The 20,016-nt window shown below is 43.8% G+C and overlaps 2 protein-coding genes across 2 annotated transcripts in view; both read right to left on the bottom strand.

The window, feature by feature from the left end:
* Positions 1-20,016, bottom strand: part of LOC306999861 (uncharacterized protein) — a 75,453-nt gene that overhangs the window by 7,901 nt on the left and 47,536 nt on the right. The gene's annotated exons all lie outside the window — the stretch shown is intronic.
* On the bottom strand, positions 174-14,370 carry LOC307002779 (uncharacterized protein; the record flags this gene model as incomplete). The annotated part of the gene is made up of 4 exons (XM_079620692.1): positions 14,214-14,370; positions 2,161-2,472; positions 1,655-2,071; positions 174-271 (listed from the first exon to the last, which is right to left on the bottom strand). Exons 1-4 carry the CDS (start codon positions 14,272-14,274, stop codon positions 174-176), a joined length of 888 nt encoding a protein of 295 aa, XP_079476818.1. The 5' UTR covers positions 14,275-14,370.

Genomic DNA, 20,016 nt, shown 5'->3' with positions numbered 1-20,016 from the left:
ATTTTGTATCAGACAACATACTGTACAAGGCCGGTCATATGTATCAAAACTCACTGACAAATCTGACTAAAGCTTTTTCTGATGATAGTGTGTGTATGATGATAAACCAGTGTGTGAGAGCCAGTGCAAACCACTGCAGCGAGACACTGATGTGTGTGACAGTGATCATGTGATCATGAACCTTGTGTAGAAGCTGCTGCTGTAGTTGGGCTTGATGTCTTCTCAGAGTTTGATCTTCTGACTGGAGTCAGTGTTGGTGAAGCGACTGGAGCTGCAGAAGATGAATGTTCAGACGCATCAACATCATATTTGCATATTGATCATAACATGACATGCAGTTTGTGTTCAATCATCACAGCTTACAGTGGCAGTAGTTGAGAAGAGAGATGTTCCTGTATCATTTATTCCTGGTTTATATGAGAGTGAAACACAGTGAGCTGCTTCCCATAAACCTTCAGCTTTCCTGAATCAATGACATTATTAAGCCTTATACTACAGGGCCGTTGAATGCTTGAATCTGATTGGTTGACGAACGTTCTGAGGTGTGCAATTATTTTCAGGGAACCGCACGGCTAAAGTAGTTCCGGCAGGTCTTGACCTCATTACAGTTCCATATCACATCGCGTAGTCAACTGTAATAACGGACAATACGATACAATTCATAACAAGAAAAAGCTGCAGCCCCATGCGCTTGATCTGCAATTTCCAATGTCTAACTTCACAATCAATGAAAACATGCAGTTTAATTTTAATAAATAAAGTAAACAGTCCTATTAATAATCAATAGAAAATTAAACTGAATATTTAAATAAATTGATAGTCCTGTTGCACAGGTTTTCGTAATTATTGAAGATAATATAACAAATAAATAAAATTGATAGGCCTATACTTTGTTTCATTTATTAGTCTAGTCTACTGTCACTAATAGAAAAAAAGAATGAACGAATTTATTAAAACGAATTGAATTAATAAATAAATAATAATATTGACGCACATGCTTCTCTCTAAGGCCGGTTATGGATGTAATTTGATACTTATGTTATGACTGATCATGCATGCGTTTTCAGCGCGTTCAGTCTGTGTTCACAGCGGTGTTTAAAATCTGCTGCATTCACAGTCAGAGAATGTTTCTAGTGGTTAAGTGTGTGTCCAGCATTACTCTGCTATCAGCGGCTCAGACCTCCGTTACTAACTCTAAAATGACGTTTTGGAATTAGCAACGGAGCATGGGTTTAGATGCGCAAGGAATTAGTCCTACATACAAGAGCGTTTTAATGACAAAAACTTTACAAACGTCTTGAAATACATCATCTGAACAATATTTCGAGGTGTGGTAACTGTAGTATAAGCGGAATAATTGACTCCAGGCCGTTGAATTATTATAAAAATAATGCACACCCGAGGTGTAACGGCCACTCCGCTTCGCGTCGTGACCGCGTTACCACCTCGGGTGTGCATTATTTTTATAATAATTCAACGGCCTGTCGTCAATTATTCCTTACTTATAATTCCCATAACTGACTTTCTCCATGGGTCATACTCGGCTTTAATAGATTTATGCAATATTTCATGTATGACCCATGAAGGCATCAGGAAGAGTAGAGCCCGTCTGTGAAAGTTTTCACTAATCTGTCTGAAAAGAGTGTTTTCTCACCTGAATACTTGACAGTGTATCTGACTGAGGTCTTGCGTTGCTTTCTGAGAGTAAGCCGACATCTCCACTCTCTGTTGTCATCTTCATTCAGGAGTGTTGTAGTCAGACTGATGATGATACAGCGATATTGATCTGATGATGATGATGATATCTGATATCTGGAGTCTGTCTTCAGATCAACACCAGTCTGATTCACCCACAACAGCTCAAGACCCTCAGAACGAACCCGATCATCACAGGAGACTCCAGCATTATACAACTGACAGGAGAGAGTCACAGAGCGGCCTGGACTGATCTCAGTCTGTGAGGATGAAGATGAAGATGATGATGAAGATGATGATGATGAAGATGATGATGAAGATGATGATGATGATGAAGATGAAGATGATGAAGATGATGATGATGAAGACACTGAAACTGAACACAAATCACAGACTCTTCAATCATCATCTGAGTTTAATAAAGAACCTGCTCTTTTTAAATTGACCACATAATCATAAACTTACCATGAAGAACATGCAGTAAAACACGAGCATCAGTTCCTTGTTGTCTGTCATTCACATATTGTTTGCAGGTGTATTCTCCATAATCTTCTTCTGTGACGTTCATGATGTTCAGAGAGCAGTCAGACTCCAGACTCAGTCTCTCGTGTCTCTCTGTGTCTTTCTTCTTTTTCCCTCCAGCAATCAGTTCAACTGCTGAACGTCTGTTAGCGTAGTTCCATGTAGTTGATGTGCAGTCATGAAGAGCATTATTACAGGACAGACGCACATTTCCACCAGAACTGATGAACACATGATCATCCACTCCACTGGTTCCTGAAACACAGTATATCTCAGTGATCATTATATTATTATTAAATAAATAAAAAACATAAAACATACCAGCATAAAAAGCAGAAAGCTCAAATCATACAGTATTTTTCCGGTGTTTGATAGTTAATGCATTAATAAACATTTATGGATAAACCAAATCAAACGCCTCTTTAAGAAGGAATAAGAAATACTCTGACTTTGAAACAAATGTAAATAATGTAATATCATCATATCTTGAACTGATGATTTGAGCTTTGTCATAAACATTACTGGACGGCACAGGATTAGTTGATCCTCTTCAACCGTAGAAAATACAGTAATAACTGACCTTAAAAGCTCTTTATCTGTTCTGTGTTTCTCTCTCTCCTTCAAACTCACCCGACTGTGACTTATGCACAGCTAAACACAAAATAACTATTCAAAACCCACAAATAAATATTGTGGAACAGTTCCCAAAGGAAGAGCAAAACTCAGGGAAGGTTTGCTGGGATCAGTAGTTCTCCATCCAGACACAGCCGTGATGATCCTGTACTTCTGTTCTCTGACACACAACATCACTGAGCTGAGCTCAACACTCATGTGTAGATGTGGTTGTGTTAGGTGTGTGAATAGGTGCTAGTTGTGTTGCTATACGGTAATGCTGCCATTTTAATCTAATATATTGATTGCTTTGGTAAACCAAATTGATAATTAAAGTCATGTTTGCATGTGTTTTATATTGGGATATTTCCAGGTAGTGATGTACAGAACTGAACTGTATTGTTTTGTTCATTTGTGCTTCGATTAGCTTGCGCGCCATATTTGATTGTAAACGTGCCTCATGTGTGTCTTTACAGGTGTTTGAGCCTCCTTATGAGTCAATATATGTTTAATTATGTAAATAAATAGTAAAATAATTACAAATAACCTTTATTTTTTTGTTTGTTTGGGTGAGTTTGAAGGGAAAGAGAGCAACACTGTAATGCCAAACCAGCAGAGGGAGCCCTCGCCTGAGTACTGACTGTGCTCCACTCCCTCTGCTTCCTCTACACTCATTTCCTGTTCGACTACTATTTATTCAGAGACCATGCCTGTACTCATTGCGAAGTATTGCCAGTTTACCTGCCTTACGAAGCGTTAATTCCTGTTTTTCCATATTCTGGATTGTCCCCTTAGTTTTGGTTGCCTGATCGGACTGATGTTTTTGCTTGGACCTATTGCCTGCCTGCTCACTTTTGCCGTTTGGATGTTGACTGATCTGACTGCTACTTTGGTTTTGACCCTCTGCCTGCCTTCTCGTATTTGTTTCTGGAAACTGTCTTTAACCCTCTGGGGACCGCCGGCGCGTTTTGCTCGTGTTTTTTTACATAGCAGCAAAATAGATTTAAAATACTCCGTCATTTTTGGTCATACAGACTTAAGAAATATGAAAAAAATAAGCTGTTAAATGTCTACTTTTTTATGTGTCCACTTACAGTCGAAATAAAACATTGAGCTTTTGTAAAATAAAGAAAATCAACAGGGAGTGCTTTATGCCTCTCCGTCTCCGTGAACTTTTTTTCTAGTGCACGTCTGTAAACTTAAACAAAACTCAGCGAATACTATTCACCCAGGCATGAGCAATATATCATATATCAATATATATATGTGGCAATGTGGGTGACGTAGTTCAGTCTTATTGGCTCATTGGTGCATGATTGTCACCCACCATAGCCTATTGGAGGTGGCACTGATGGTATTTTAAGGCTGGAGTTAGATCACCTGGTATGCGTCACGACCGGAACCGCCCATACTGAGCGCGCTGGTGTAGACGGTGCGTGGTTTCTCTTGGTTTGTAACTGTTTGGCTAATAGACGTGAGCAGGTGGATTTTTAAATGTAGACTTTCTCTTTTTTTTAGTGTGTGTTATGCCTGGTTGGGTCATAGGCTGTCCACTGCATGTCAGGTATGTGCGTGATCCTTTTCCTACTGTTATTTTGGCATCGGGCGATTAATTATCTGTTTTACTCTTAGCCGTGAAATCAGTGAAAAGTCTTCCTGCATGCTAATTCATTATGAGCTGTGAGCGGCTATACACTCCGTGTGGCACGAGGAATTGCTTTGGGTAAGCGTGATCAATCTGCTTCTTCTTTTACACGAAATAAGTGTTTAATTAAGAATTTCTCTTTCTTAGTGCGCTGAGCTGTCTCTCCCGTCGCGTTTTCTGAAGGCGGAAGTTTATATCCGTTGTTAAAGGAGGATGCGCTGCTGTTTTTCCTTTACTGCTGTTTTTGGGCTGGTTTACATCTAGGGCATTATTAATGTCATCGCTCGTGCCCTGATACCGTTAAGTGTTTCCACGCTAGTGTGGGGAGAACTTTGATTCTGGGACCTGCTTTAATGAGCATTGGAACTATTGCATTTATTTTACTTTTCTGTGGTGTTGTTTATATTGTTGTTTACTAGTATTTTGTTTTCTATATTTTCAGTAGTTTAAGTTTGCTATAGTAATAGTGTTTCTTTATAAATGTCTTTGTTTATTTTGCTGGAAATATCTTCATTATATTATGGAATTTAATTTGCTTTGTTTGTTTTGCTGTATTCTAGGCACTGCTGGCCAGAGGCTGGGAGGCTAGCTAGCTAGTTTGGAGTATCACAGGTGGTGGTGCAGTTGTGTGGAGTGCAGTGCTGCTTGGATTCACCTCTCACTGTGTGTGCGTGTGTGTGTGTGTTACACGAATCCGCAGATAGGATCTTTACTCCATCTAGCCTGCCCCCGCCGCTGGAAAGCCTGTGTCTTTTATTATTTCTATTTGTTTATTTTCGTTTTGAGTATTTTCAAATTGGTATTTCTATTTTTTTTCAGTGCACAGAGTCTCTGATTGTGACCGTGCTTGATCGTGACCTGACATTTGACATTTATTATCATTGAACATTTTAACTATTTATGGTGATTTGAAATCTATGGTGATTTGAATAAAGTCTTTTGTACATTGTTCACACGCCTCTCTCGGATTACTTCAGCCTACGAATTTGTGTCCCTTATTTTGGTTAGTTCCCCGTTTCTTTACGGGGTGGCGTAGTCGGATTGTATTTGGGGGTGTTTAAACGTATTTACAACATTGACCCCCTCCCTCAACATTGCCACATTCGTGGCGTAGTCGGCAGGGTAGGCTTTCTTTTTCGGGAGAGACGTGGGTACATGTATATGATTTGCTCTGTGTACTGTTTGTTGCTTGTTTCTCCCCTTAGGACTGAGGTTGTGGTGAAAACATTAAGACGAAGGAAAAACAGCAGCGTATATCCAGTGAGTACTTTTCTCTTGCGGTAAGTGAGATTTGTAGTTAAATATGGAGAAAGAGTTGCGAGAATTGAGAGAAATCGTAACTCAGTTGAGAGCAGACAATGACAGATTGCGGCAGGAGCAATCATCTGCTCATCCAGGTCCTAGTGGGCCGTCGGCTGTGGCTTCTGGCCCCTCTCTTTCCACTCCACAGTCAAGTAATGAGGGTGTTGCCCCACCAGAGAGGTACGTTTTTGTACCACGAGATCGAAGGTGCCCAAAATTTAGTGGCAGGTCTAGTCTTGATATTGAGGAGTGGATTGAGGAGGCTCAGGCCTGTATGCAAGCCCGTTATATGTCTGCATCTGATAAAGCATTTTTTCTCTTTGACCATTTGGAGGGAGAAGCAAGGGAAGAGATTCGCTACCGCTCTGATGATGAACGTAATGACCCAGTAAAAATTATTTCAGTGCTTAGGGAGTTGTATGGTTGCTCACGGTCATATGTTTCTTTGCAGGAGGCTTTCTTCTCTAGGAGGCAGCAGGAGGGGGAGTCTTTGTTGGAGTTTTCCCTCGCTCTGATCGGCCTCCTGGAGCGAGTGAAGCAAAAGTCACCTTATGCCATGCCAAATTTTCAAGTTTTGTTGCGTGATCAGTTTATTGAGCATGTGAATGATAATTCTCTTCGGCGGGAGCTTAAACAGTTGGTACGAGGTCAACCTACTCTGACACTTTTAGACGTACGTTGTGAGGCACTTCGGTGGGAACGGGAGGGCATGCTAGGGGTTTCAAGGGGTCGTAGTCATTCGCTCCCTTCTGCATATGGTATCCAGTATGGGGTGCGGAGTGAGCCTCGTGCGAACACCGGGAGGTCTTCTCAGGAGTCCGAATTGGGGGAAGTTAAAGAAATGTTGAGGTTGCAGCAAGAACAAATTCAACTCAACCATGTCGTCGGGAAACTAATTCCCACCGCGCTGCAGAGTCAAGGCGTGGTTGGGGAAGAAAATGGCTCATGTACTATTTTATCCCATTTGATGTCGTCATGCCCACACCTTCTTGTTCATATGGGTAGTGTTCCAGTGCCCTGCTTAGTGGACACAGGATCAATGGTATCTACTATTACTGAAAGCTGTTTCCAAACTCATTTTCAATCATGGGGCGTAGACCGTTTAAAGTCGTGCCATTGGCTCCAACTTCGTGCAGCCAACGGCTTGTCAATTCCCTATATTGGCTACATGGAATTGGATATTGAGATGTGTAATCGTTTGATTTCTAAGTGCGGGGTCTTGGTGGTCAGGGATCCTCCTGGGGGCATCTGTACTCAAGTTCCTGGAGTACTGGGAATGAATGTCCTTAGTCGATGCTACCAGGAGCTCTTTGGACAGTATGGCCCTGGCTTATTTGATCTTCCCTCGTCCGTGGAGGCCCCACAATTTGTTTTACAAGCGTTACAACATTGCCATCTAGTGGGAGACCAGTCTTCTGTGGTGTGTATTGGTAGGGCTAAATTGCGAGGTCGTAAGTCGTGTCGCATTCCAGGTGGTATGCTGAAGCTAGTGCCTGCCACTTGTTCTGAACAATATGCGGATGGAACAGTGTTGTTTGAGCCTCCAGTGTCTGGATTGCCGGCTGGCCTGCTAGCCTCGCCTGCGCTGGTTAGAGTGGTTCGGGGTACAGTTTATTTGCCCATGGTTAATGTGGGGACCGCAGATGTAATGTTGTACGCAGGAGCGACATTGGGAACACTTAATAGTGTTCAAGTGGTAAGTCTGCCAGCTGGGATAACTGAGGTAGAGCCAATGAGGGTCTTAGTGCGTTTCCAGGTTGCAGAGACAGTTGCACCAGTTCCAGAACCTATTGATGCAGTCGATCTTTCAGTCCTGTCCCAGGGGGAGCAGGATGAGGTCAGGGCATTGCTGAAGCGATATCAATCTGTGTTTTCAGCTCATGACGGTGATCTGGGTTGCACCAACTTGATTTCGCATGAGATACCACTTTTGGATGCTGTGCCTGTTCGTCAGAGGCATAGGCGGATTCCGCCATCGGAATATGAGGTCGTGAAATCTCATATTAACCAGCTATTAGAAACCGACGTGATTCGAGAAAGCTGTAGCCCGTATGCGTCCCCCATTGTGCTGGTTAGGAAAAAGGACGGTAGTCTACGCATGTGCGTTGACTACCGTCAGCTAAATGCGAAGACGAGAAAGGATGCTTTTCCTCTCCCGCGTATTGAGGAGTCGCTAGATTTCTTGACGGGGGCTGGATGGTTTTCCACCATGGATTTGGCTAGTGGCTATAACCAGGTCCCCGTCAATGAAAAAGACAGATCGAAGACCGCATTTTGTACGCCATTTGGCCTATTTGAATTTAACCGTATGCCCTTTGGGCTCTGTAATGCTCCAAGCACCTTCCAGCGCCTGATGGAACGGATGTTTGGAGACCAACAGGGTAGCTCGTTACTGTTGTACCTAGACGATATTGTAGTCTTCTCCTCTTCTGTTTCGCAACATTTGGAGCGTTTAGAGGTTGTGCTGGGTCGCTTGGAGCGTGAGGGTTTAAAGGCCAAATTGGCAAAATGCGCGTTCTTCCAGAAAGAGGTCAAGTATCTTGGTCACGTGATTTCAGCTCAGGGCGTAGCTACGGATCCCGGCAAGATAGAGGCGGTGTCACAGTGGCGGTGTCCTACCGGGGCATCAGAGCTGCGCTCGTTCTTGGGGTTTGCCAGTTATTATCGCCGTTTTGTCCAGGGATTTGCGAAACTGGCAGCCCCCTTGCACCGTGTGGTGGCTGAGTGTACTGCTGGCAGGCCCCGGGTACGGGCTGGTAAGAGCTTTGCTGTTGCCTGGTCGGAACAGTGCCAGCAGAGCTTCGACGAATTAAAAGTGAGGCTTACAACGGCACCGGTGTTGGCATACGCAGATTTCTCCCTACCTTTTATCCTTGAGGTGGACGCTAGCTATGGTGGTTTGGGAGCAGTCCTCTCTCAGGAGCAGAATGGGAGAGTAAGACCCATTGCGTATGCCAGCCGTAGTCTTAGGCCCACTGAGCGCAACATGGCTAACTATAGCTCCATGAAATTGGAGTTTTTGGCGCTCAAGTGGGCCATGACCGAAAAGTTTCGCGAATATCTGTTAGGGCACAAGTGTATAGTTTACACTGACAATAATCCTCTTAGCCATCTGTTGACCGCTAAGCTCGCTGCTACTGAGCAGCGCTGGGCTGCCCAGCTGGCAGCATTTGATTTTATTATCAAGTATCGGTCGGGTAGGAGTAATAAAAATGCGGATGCCCTCTCAAGACAGGACCCCTCTGGGCAGTGTGAGGTGAATGCATTCTTGTTGGGAACCGACGTGCCAGCCACTGTTCAGCAGGTGTTTGTGGCAGAATCGCGTCCACAAGCAATTCAAGCTGTAGTCTCTGTGTTGCCTGGTTTTGAGGGCGACATGGGCGCTTGTCAGCAAGCTGACCCCGTTATTGGTCCGGTTCTAAAGTGTTGGAGACGAGGTGTTCCCCCTTCCCCAGCAGAGCGGAGACAGCTGTCTAAAGCTGCCCTTGTGTTACTCCGCCAATGGGATCGGCTGGTGGATAGAGAGGGTGTTTTGCATCGGCGTGTCTTTCGCCCAGATGGAGGTGAGGAGGGTTTTCAGTTGGTTCTTCCAATTACTCTGCGACGGGAGGTCTTGGCCCAGGTTCATCAAGGGCATGGGCACCAGGGCATTGACCGCACCACTGAGCTGGTTCGACAGCGCTGTTATTGGCCAGGCCTTGCAGCTGATGTAGCCCAGTGGTGCCGTGAATGTGAGAGATGCCAGGCTGCCAAGGACACTCAGCCTGTAGTTCAGAGTTTTATGGGTCACCTCTTGGCGGACAGGCCAAATCAGATCTTGGCCATCGATTTCACCTTGCTTGAGCCCTCAAGTTCAGGAATTGAGAACGTATTGGTAATGACTGACGTCTTTACTAAATTTACGCAGGCAGTTTCTACCCGGAACCAGCGAGCTGAAACCGTAGCCCAGGTACTTGTGTCTGAGTGGTTTTGTAAGTTTGGTGTGCCTGCCCGCATCCACTCGGACCAAGGCCGTAGTTTTGAGTCCTCCCTTATACAGCAGTTGTGTCGTTTATACCAGGTGGAGAAGTCTCGCACTACCCCGTGGCATCCTGCCGGCAATGGGCAGTGTGAGCGCTTTAACAGGACACTGCACAATCTCCTGCGTACCCTGCCTAGTTCACGGAAGGATGACTGGGTCTCTGCATTGCCCCAACTACTCTTCTGTTATAACACTACTCCCCATCAGGTGACTGGAGAGTCTCCCTATTTTCTCATGTTTGGACAGGAACCACGATTACCTGTAGATTTTCTGTTGGGTCGTGGTCAGGAGAGGGGTCCTGGTAGTGTTAACAGTTGGGTGTTGGAGCATCAGACGAGATTGCAGGTGGCCTTTGAAGGGGCCCGGGAACAGCTGCGTCTAGCTGCAGAGCGCCGCAAGGATATGCATGATTCTCGTGTCCGGGACGCGCCCCTGAGTGAAGGCCAGTTAGTCTATCTCCGTAACTATGGTTTAAAGGGTCGTCATAAGATCCAGGATCGTTGGAGTGCAGTGGTGTATCAGGTACTGAAAGCACCTGGAACAGGAGGCTCAGTATACACCATTGCACCGGTCAACGATGGGAGTAGGGTGAGACATGTTCATCGCTCTCTGTTGAAGGCCAGAGTGGGGCAAGAGTCCTTGGCACCCCCCCCCCCAGAGAATGGGGCGTCGGTGGGCGAGGAACCATTGTTGGAGGACCCTTCCTCAATGGAGGAAGTTGACCTTTTTAGGGTGGTACCTGAGACTTTGCCGGCTGCCATGGAGCCAGGGAGTCAGGGCCCCGTTTTGGTGGACTCCGGTTCAGTAGAGCCTGTGGTGGATGTGGAGGTTGAGGCTCTGGTGGTTCCTGGACCATCAGGGCAGGGCGCCGTAAGTCAATTACCCTTGACTGATCTTGGTCCCTTTGGTCCATCTTATGTGGATGGGGCAGTGAGGCGTACTAGGCGAACTACTGCTGGTCATCATTCTAATCGTAATCATCTTCCTAGGACTGTAGGGAGGGCTGTAGTTTCCGAGGCTGAGGCCTCAACCGGTTCTATATCCGCATTGTTTAGACCTTGGGATTAGGGCTATTGGAATAATCGCCGGGGCGACGATTCAAGAGCTAGGGGTAGATTGTGGCAATGTGGGTGACGTAGTTCAGTCTTATTGGCTCATTGGTGCATGATTGTCACCCACCATAGCCTATTGGAGGTGGCACTGATGGTATTTTAAGGCTGGAGTTAGATCACCTGGTATGCGTCACGACCGGAACCGCCCATACTGAGCGCGCTGGTGTAGACGGTGCGTGGTTTCTCTTGGTTTGTAACTGTTTGGCTAATAGACGTGAGCAGGTGGATTTTTAAATGTAGACTTTCTCTTTTTTTTAGTGTGTGTTATGCCTGGTTGGGTCATAGGCTGTCCACTGCATGTCAGGTATGTGCGTGATCCTTTTCCTACTGTTATTTTGGCATCGGGCGATTAATTATCTGTTTTACTCTTAGCCGTGAAATCAGTGAAAAGTCTTCCTGCATGCTAATTCATTATGAGCTGTGAGCGATACACTCCGTGTGGCACGAGGAATTGCTTTGGGTAAGCGTGATCAATCTGCTTCTTCTTTTACACGAAATAAGTGTTTAATTAAGAATTTCTCTTTCTTAGTGCGCTGAGCTGTCTCTCCCGTCGCGTTTTCTGAAGGCGGAAGTTTATATCCGTTGTTAAAGGAGGATGCGCTGCTGTTTTTCCTTTACTGCTGTTTTTGGGCTGGTTTACATCTAGGGCATTATTAATGTCATCGCTCGTGCCCTGATACCGTTAAGTGTTTCCACGCTAGTGTGGGGAGAACTTTGATTCTGGGACCTGCTTTAATGAGCATTGGAACTATTGCATTTATTTTACTTTTCTGTGGTGTTGTTTATATTGTTGTTTACTAGTATTTTGTTTTCTATATTTTCAGTAGTTTAAGTTTGCTATAGTAATAGTGTTTCTTTATAAATGTCTTTGTTTATTTTGCTGGAAATATCTTCATTATATTATGGAATTTAATTTGCTTTGTTTGTTTTGCTGTATTCTAGGCACTGCTGGCCAGAGGCTGGGAGGCTAGCTAGCTAGTTTGGAGTATCACAGGTGGTGGTGCAGTTGTGTGGAGTGCAGTGCTGCTTGGATTCACCTCTCACTGTGTGTGCGTGTGTGTGTGTGTTACACGAATCCGCAGATAGGATCTTTACTCCATCTAGCCTGCCCCCGCCACTGGAAAGCCTGTGTCTTTTATTATTTCTTTTTGTTTATTTTCGTTTTGAGTATTTTCAAATTGGTATTTCTATTTTTTTTCAGTGCACAGAGTCCCTGATTGTGACCGTGCTTGATCGTGACCTGACATTTGACATTTATTATCATTGAACATTTTAACTATTTATGGTGATTTGAAATCTATGGTGATTTGAATAAAGTCTTTTGTACATTGTTCACACGCCTCTCTCGGATTACTTCAGCCTACGAATTTGTGTCCCTTATTTTGGTTAGTTCCCCGTTTCTTTACGGGGTGGCGTAGTCGGATTGTATTTGGGGGTGTTTAAACGTATTTACAACATTGACCCCCTCCCTCAACATTGCCCTAAAACAAATATGCTCTGTTTATGTAATCTATATAAAAAGAGCAGTTCTCACTTCAGCTCATTAGCTCGTTATCTTTTAATGTGACCACGCCCACGGAGAGCGCGCACTATTCAAACGCAAATGATCTGAGGCAATACATGCAAACCGGCCACATCAGCTCGATAAAACACATCAAGTTTAATCAGATGAATGTACTGTGTGTCATCTTGCGAGGAATAATCCTGGGAAATTGACCTCAGAAGTGCTGGTTTCACTTCGAGGAGCAATGGATCCAGTTGAGGATTAGTAGTAAGTTTTTTATTCTTATATGCTTTGTTGTAATCGCGGTATGGAATAGTGTCTGTAAACCGCAAAAAGACTGTCTAAATATGAATCACGTTCCTGTGTGTGATGAATGAACGGCACATATGCGCGCTATTGCTAGTTGTGACTAATTTTGGATAGACTATAAAGTTTTTACTGTGAAATATACATCAAATAAGCTTTTGTTAGCCAGTTTCTGCTCAAATGTTAAATATATAACTGTGTAACTGTCATCGGCCAGTGGCATGAGGAAATGCTAGATTTTTTTATAGCTGGTAAAGCTAAAGTCTAATGAAATACACTGACACCTTATTTTTGTCCTTTCAAAACTAACTGAATGCCCTGCTACATATATTAGCCTATCATAATTCAATTTAAAACTTATTAATGTATGTATAATTATAAAAAAAAATACAGTCAGGGTTACATTTCAGATACACACACACACACACCTCTGAGGGATAGAAAAGTCCTCGGGACTTGGTATCGCATCACTCGCAAGACGCAACCTGCACTGGTGAACAAGGCCGAAGTCCACCAAAAATGCTTGCTACACACACACAGTTTAGATGTGTCCGTGGTTGATGGCCAACCAACCGTCCGCAGTCAGAGTCGAGCCCTGGCAGCATCGCGGGGAAAGATATGCAACGCACTGGAACTTTTGCACCATGAAAACTTGCGTCCCGTGATTGCCTCTCTCGTCTATTACGGGATATCACAGTTTGACATGTCTGTCATTGGAAAGATCCACGTGGTGTCATGAATAATTAAGAGACAGTGTCTTCTCATAGGATAAGAAAACTCAGTCTCATTAATAATTATGAGTCATCAAAGTACTGCAGTGCTGTCACAGCCTGTGACGTGGACACGATGAAGATTTTAAACCCGGAAGACGAAAATAACTCAGATTTAACCATTTTCCCCTACTATTAAATCTAACAGATGCTAATATTGTCTTCAATGGTGTTCAACACACATACCTCTGGTAAAATCTCAGAAAATTTGGTTCAGGATTTCATGACCCTTTAAAGCGGCAGTTTGATTTGGTTTATCCATACATTTTTATAAATATAAAACAAATATTGATAAATATCAAACAAGTCGTAGTTCAGGATAACTCTTCAGTGTTCATGATTAGTTCATGCTTTAATTATCATTAGTTCATGTTGAGTTAAGTATTAATCCAGGTATTAGTACATGATTATTCATATTGTAAAGTGTTACTCTTTTTCCTCACTTAAAGCAAACAACACACTCTCCAAAATAAACTATTAGTCTTTATCAGAGAGATGTTCAAATCACTCACACACTCTTAATATGAAGATAATTCTCCATCATCAGATGTTTGAGTGACACTATGTCCAGTATCAGGAATAATACAGTATGATCTGTGTGTATCAATACACAACTCTGAGATCACAACGTGAATGTGTGCAAGAATAAACTGAGCATGTTCAAATGAACTCTTTCCAGACTAACTCCACTAAATGTGTTTAGAGAAAATACAGATTTCTTTACCTGTGAGAAGTGAAGAGAGAATGATCAGTCCCAGCAGACACAGATCACACTTATCAGCCATTTTCTGTTTCTGTCAGTCCTCCTCTTCATTATATATAGTTACAGCTCCTCCTCTTCATTATATATAGTTACATCTCTTCCTTTAAACGTCATCAGCTCCTCCTCTGGTTGGTCACTTCCTCTAGCTATGTCTCCATCACTCTGTGTTCATGCGCACTGAAGTATTGCATCAGAAACGAGTGATAGAAATGCCAAATTTATAATAAAAAGCCCTTAATTCGCAAAGAAGTTTTCATGCTCGCTTGAGGGGGGGTTTGACTTCTGCGAGTTAAAGAGTTAAAGAGTTAAAGTTCCCCTTTTATGGAAAGCAAACTCTGTTCACAAAAGCTCATGGCAGTTTCATAACTTCATCACACCTTCCCACATATCAATGTTTGTCTGGCCCAGCTCCGGTCCACAAAGCCCCTTTTCCCTCGGTCCTCATGCCGCAAATAATGACGGTCCTGGAGTGGCCTAGATCTGGATTAAAGACAAGGGCCACACATGGGCCATAACTTTATTTATTTATTTATTTATTTGACATGGACATAAAATTACATTGGACGTTTGTTTAAGTTTTACACACATGCTAATTTACAACACCTGCAGTGCCAGCGACATTCAGGCCAAGATCACTTGGTGTGTGTGTGTGTGTGGTGTGTGTGTGTGTGAGTGTGTGTGGTGTGTGTGTGTGTGTGTGTGTGCCATGAAGCTTTTATTAGGCTTCTAAGTTTGTGCTTGTGAAACTACAACTTCCAGAAGAGTTGCATTGACAGATGCGTCATGATCACACTTCATCTATATATACACAGCAAAAACTCCAGTGTTAAATTAACTCTCCTGTGAGTTTATTTGCACACTCAAAAGTGTTACAATAAGGGTACATTAAAATGTCAAGGGTCGTGAGCTCAACTAAAAAAACACATTATTATTATACTAATAAATAGTATAATGTGTCGGAATCGATTTGAAGTACTCTTTGATGAAACAGCATGCTTAGAACCATCGGAATCCATAAAACAGCGAACCAACGCATTAGACGCTGCCCTTATCGGAGCCTGTGAGGAAATTTTGGAGAAAAGACCGAAACCCAAACAGCCAAGCTGGATTAGACCCAACACCATCAAACTAATCAACGAAGAAGGAGACCTCAAGGCAAGATACAAGCGCACACAAAACCTAAAAGACAAAGAAAAATGGCGTGAAAAACAGAGAGAAGTTTCGAAACCATTCGATGGGGACAATGAAGCACATATCAACTCTAAACTTGATGCACTAGAGCAAGCAGTCAACAAGCATGAACATCACAAAGTTTGGAAATGTATTCATGACATCAGTGAAAAACCCAAAGATGCCTCCTCTAGCAAAATCAGAATGCTAAATGGCGACATCCCAAAGTCAAGCGAAGATCTTTTAAAAGAATGGGCCAAATACTTCTCAACACTCTTAAACAATAAGAGTCCCAAAATCAATTTGAACAACCACCCACTCCCAACACCGGACATTCCAGGTATAAAATTGGGTAAAATAACAAGAGCAGAAATGGACGAGGCCATCACTACACTCAACCGTAATAAAGCACCCGGTCAAGATTATGCCATGACAGCTGAAGTACTAAAAGACGGAGGCACATTTGTGGTAAATCAACTTCACAACATTTGCCAACTGGTTTATGAGCACCTTACGGCACCAACACAATGGATATCAAGCTTGATAAAGCCAATACCAAAGAAAGGTAACCCACAGCTTATGACCAATTATGGAGGAATCAGCCTAATGTCCATAGCAGCCAAAGTTTATAACAGAGTAATTCTCAACCGCATAAGAGGCCTGGTCGATAAACTGCTCAGAAGCAATCAAGCAGGTTTTAGAACAGGCCGGGGATGTGCTCAACAGATCCACATCCTCCGTAGGATCATGGATGGTGCGCGCGCACAAGACATTTCAATGTATATTACCTTTATTGACTTCAAGAAAGCATTTGACTCAATTGACCGAGAGATGATGTTTGCCGTCTTACGTCATTATGGAATTCCATCAGAAATTGTAAACGCTATCAAAATTATGTATGACAAGTCGACAAGCCAAGTATACTTTGGAGGAGAGTATTCAAAGCCCTTTGAAATCACAACAGGCGTTCTACAGGGAGACGTCCTTGCACCGTACTTTTTTATTATTGTCATTGACTATGTTTCAAAGCAATCTGCAGGTGATTTCGGTTACCTAACAAACAAGGGTACCCCAGCACAATCAGAAAATGCACGGCCACAGCGATCTTGTGCTAAAAAGAGAAAAGAGATAACAATCGAACGAAAACTCAACGACCTTGCATTCGCAGACGATATAGCGCTTCTCGAGAACGATCCAAATCGGGCACAACAGCAGCTAACAGCAATGCAGCAAAATGCGTCTACCGTTGGCCTTGAGATAAACATTGAAAAAACTGTCCAAGTCCAACTAAATGTTAAGTCCCACATAAAAACTAACCTGTCAATTGATGGAAAGCCGATTGCAATCGTGGACTAGTTTAAATACTTGGGATCATACATAGTGTCGACCAAAAAAGATGTCAACAATCGTATAGCTTTATCTTGGGTCGCATTTACAAAACTCAAGACCATCCTGAGATCACCTAAACCGAATGGAAAGTTTAAAATGCGCCTATTCAAGGCATCGTGCATATCAATACTTCTTTATGGATGCGAATCATGGGCGCTCACTCAATCCCTTGAAGAAAAGCTAAACATCTTTGCTAGAAAATCTTACCGAATTGTAAGGACCACCCATTGGCCCAACGACGGAATCCAACGGGGTGGGCGAAGGGATAATGCGTGTATATCTTTCCAGCGCTCCAGTGAAGTTCACTTAATTTATTAGAATTTAGTTTGAATATTACTTTAGCTCTACGCTTAATCTGACTCCAGTTTCAAGTGATAATCAAATTTAGATTGTGTTTCTTATTAGAAAATAGTCATAAATATTGATTATTAATTAATTTAGATCTTTGGTTATTCAGAGTTTCTTATCTTTCATTTATTTATTCATTATGGACCCAATGCCGCACAGAGATCACGTCGGCCGCGTCGTGTTTCTCACGGACACAAAACTTGTCAGTTCTGAAGTTAGTCAGAGGATGTAGGGTTAGCTAATACCTCTTAAGTCGGTTGCCTACTGCTCACTCATACAAAAGAGTGTAGTTGATTTTAGCCATTTCCATACAACTTGCTAAATCAGTAATAGACAGAAATCAAAAGGTCTTCAAGATGACGTGCCTACTGCTCCATTCATACATGCGCCTTTAGTTTGACCTATCCTGCAAGATTTGCGGTAGCACCAGCCTCCTATAATCTACTAAAATAATGATTTCAGAAAACTTCAGAATAAATCAAGATGTAACATTTATTTGTCAGGTATAAATGTCACGGGGTGACAAATAATCCCCGGAACTAATCCCATCAGAGAAGTGTTCCCGCCGGGACACTTTTAGTGTAACACTGTCCCCGGGCCGGTGTGTGTATCTGTTGTCATGACAACTAAACGGCAGATTGGCAACAGGTGCGGAGACTTCACTTTGAGTGTCTGATTGAGGCCACGCCAGCATTTTGAGAGGATAAAACACAAGGGGAAGAGAAGGCTGTTGTTGTTTCTTCTCCGTTGATCTGGAGTGTTCTCTCTCCGTGTGGGCTTGTTGTTTCTTTGTCTTCCCCCGTCGATCTGGTGTGGTTCTCTCCCGTGGGGAAAAGTTTGTAGAGTGTTGCAGCTGAAGGATCATCGTGAAAGAAGAGGATTGTCGCTTGTGGGATCCGAGGGCAGTTGTGAAGAGTGGAATTCGTCGTCTGGACTGGGAAAGAGTGAGATGAGTGATTGACAAATTGAATCTCATAAACGCATGTTTTCTACACTAAATTGGATACTGGTTTGAAGTGCTTGGATCACGTTGTATACATCGCACTGAGTGAAATATACTGATTCCTTGTCGATCTCTAGCCTCCCCCTCGGCCATTGAAACCAGCGAAGTGAAGCCGCTTGTAGTGGTGAGGAAATTATTCACTGCATCTGTCCCAACTCTGACTATCATCGGCTCTTCAGATCGAGACCTCTGGGTGAGTGTTGGCCTGACTTTGCACTTGAAGAGTGGATTTGTAGTGCTGAAATTGACGTTTCCCATCACGTTGCATGTTTGGAATTGGACTGTCGTGTGTGTGTGGAAGATTTACCTTTTATCGCCGTGCACTCCCCATGTGTTATGCTGGTCTACCGTCCATCATAAGAGTCTAGCAAGATCGATTGCAGTCACCTGTTGGATGTCAGAAGGAAAAGCCCCCGTGCGCCCACTACACGTGAGAACTGTTTTCCTCTGCTTGGAGTTTATGCTGTCTGTCCCAGTGAGAACCCTGCTCAGCTTATGACTTTGTCTCCTGCCACCCATGTGAGAGCTGTTCACCTCTATTTGAAGTGTTGATTCCGTCTGTTCCAGCGAATGTCGCTCAGCTTGTGACTTTGTCCCCTGCCACACACGTGAGAACTGCTTACCTCTGTTTGAAGTTTATGCTGCCTGTCCCAGTGAGAGCCCGGCTCAGCTTATGACTCTGTCTCCTGCCACCCTTGTGAGAGCTGTTCACCTCTATTCGAAGTGTTGATTCCGTCTGTTCCAGCGAACGTCGCTCAGCTTGTGACTTTGTCCCCTGCAACACACGTGAGAACTGTTTACCTCTGCTTGAAGTTTGAATGCTGTCTGTCCCAGTGGAAGCCCTGTGCAGCTATTGACTCTGTCTCCTGCCACCAACGTGAGAGCTGTTCACCTCTATTTGAAGTGTTGACTCCGTCTGTTCCAGGGAACGCCCGCTCAGCTTGTGACTTTGTCCCCTGCAACACACGTGAGAACTGTTTACCTCTGCTTGAAGTTTGAATGCTGTCTGCCCCAGTGAAAGCCCTGTTCAGCTTATGACTCTGTCTCCTGCCACCAACGTGAGAGCTGTTCACCTCTATTTGAAGTGTTGACTCCGTCTGTTCCAGTGAACGCCCGCCCAGCTTGTGACTTTGTCCCCTGCAACACACGTGAGAACTGTTTACCTCTGCTTGAAGTTTGAATGCTGTCTGTCCCAGTGAAAGCCCTGTTCAGCTATTGACTCTGTCTCCTGCCACCCATGTGAGAGCTATTCACCTCTATTTGAAGCGTTGATTCTGTCTGGGCCAGCCAAAGCCCCGCTCCGCTTGTGACTTGAGTCTGCTGTAGCCCTGAAACCCACCTGTATGGTGCGAAGTGCCCGCCCCTTACAACTCCTGTGAGCCCTGATCCACCTACTCACCTGCGATACTCACCTGTGATACTCACCTGTTCAGTGAGTTGGCACCAGCGCCAGAAGGAAGTAAGCCTGACCCCCCACTCACCTGTGATACCCACCTGTTCAGTACCTACCACTGCGAGTTGGCACCAGCGCCAGAAGGAAGTGAGCCTGACCCCCCACTTGCCTTGGATTCCTGGGAAGAGGAAGGAAGAGGAATTTTAGATTAGGATTTTCAAATTGTTTTTATATTTAATAAAGCCTGTCATTCTTTTTATTCCTGTCTCCTGCCTCCTCCTTTGACACGCTCCTCAGGGTGATCCTGGTCTAGGGGTGGGTGCAGTCTGGCTTGGCCCACCTCGACCTGTGACATAAATGTATCATGCCAATTACACAAGTAATTAAAAGCCAATTCAGAAATAATAGATGCATGACATACATTTCTCAAAGATGACTCTAAAAGTAAGCAATGCATTCCT

Source organism: Phoxinus phoxinus, assembly GCF_949152265.1.
Source record: "Phoxinus phoxinus genome assembly, chromosome: 1".
Classification (NCBI taxonomy): domain Eukaryota; kingdom Metazoa; phylum Chordata; class Actinopteri; order Cypriniformes; family Leuciscidae; genus Phoxinus; species Phoxinus phoxinus.
This window is presented reverse-complemented; position numbering and strand designations above follow the sequence as displayed.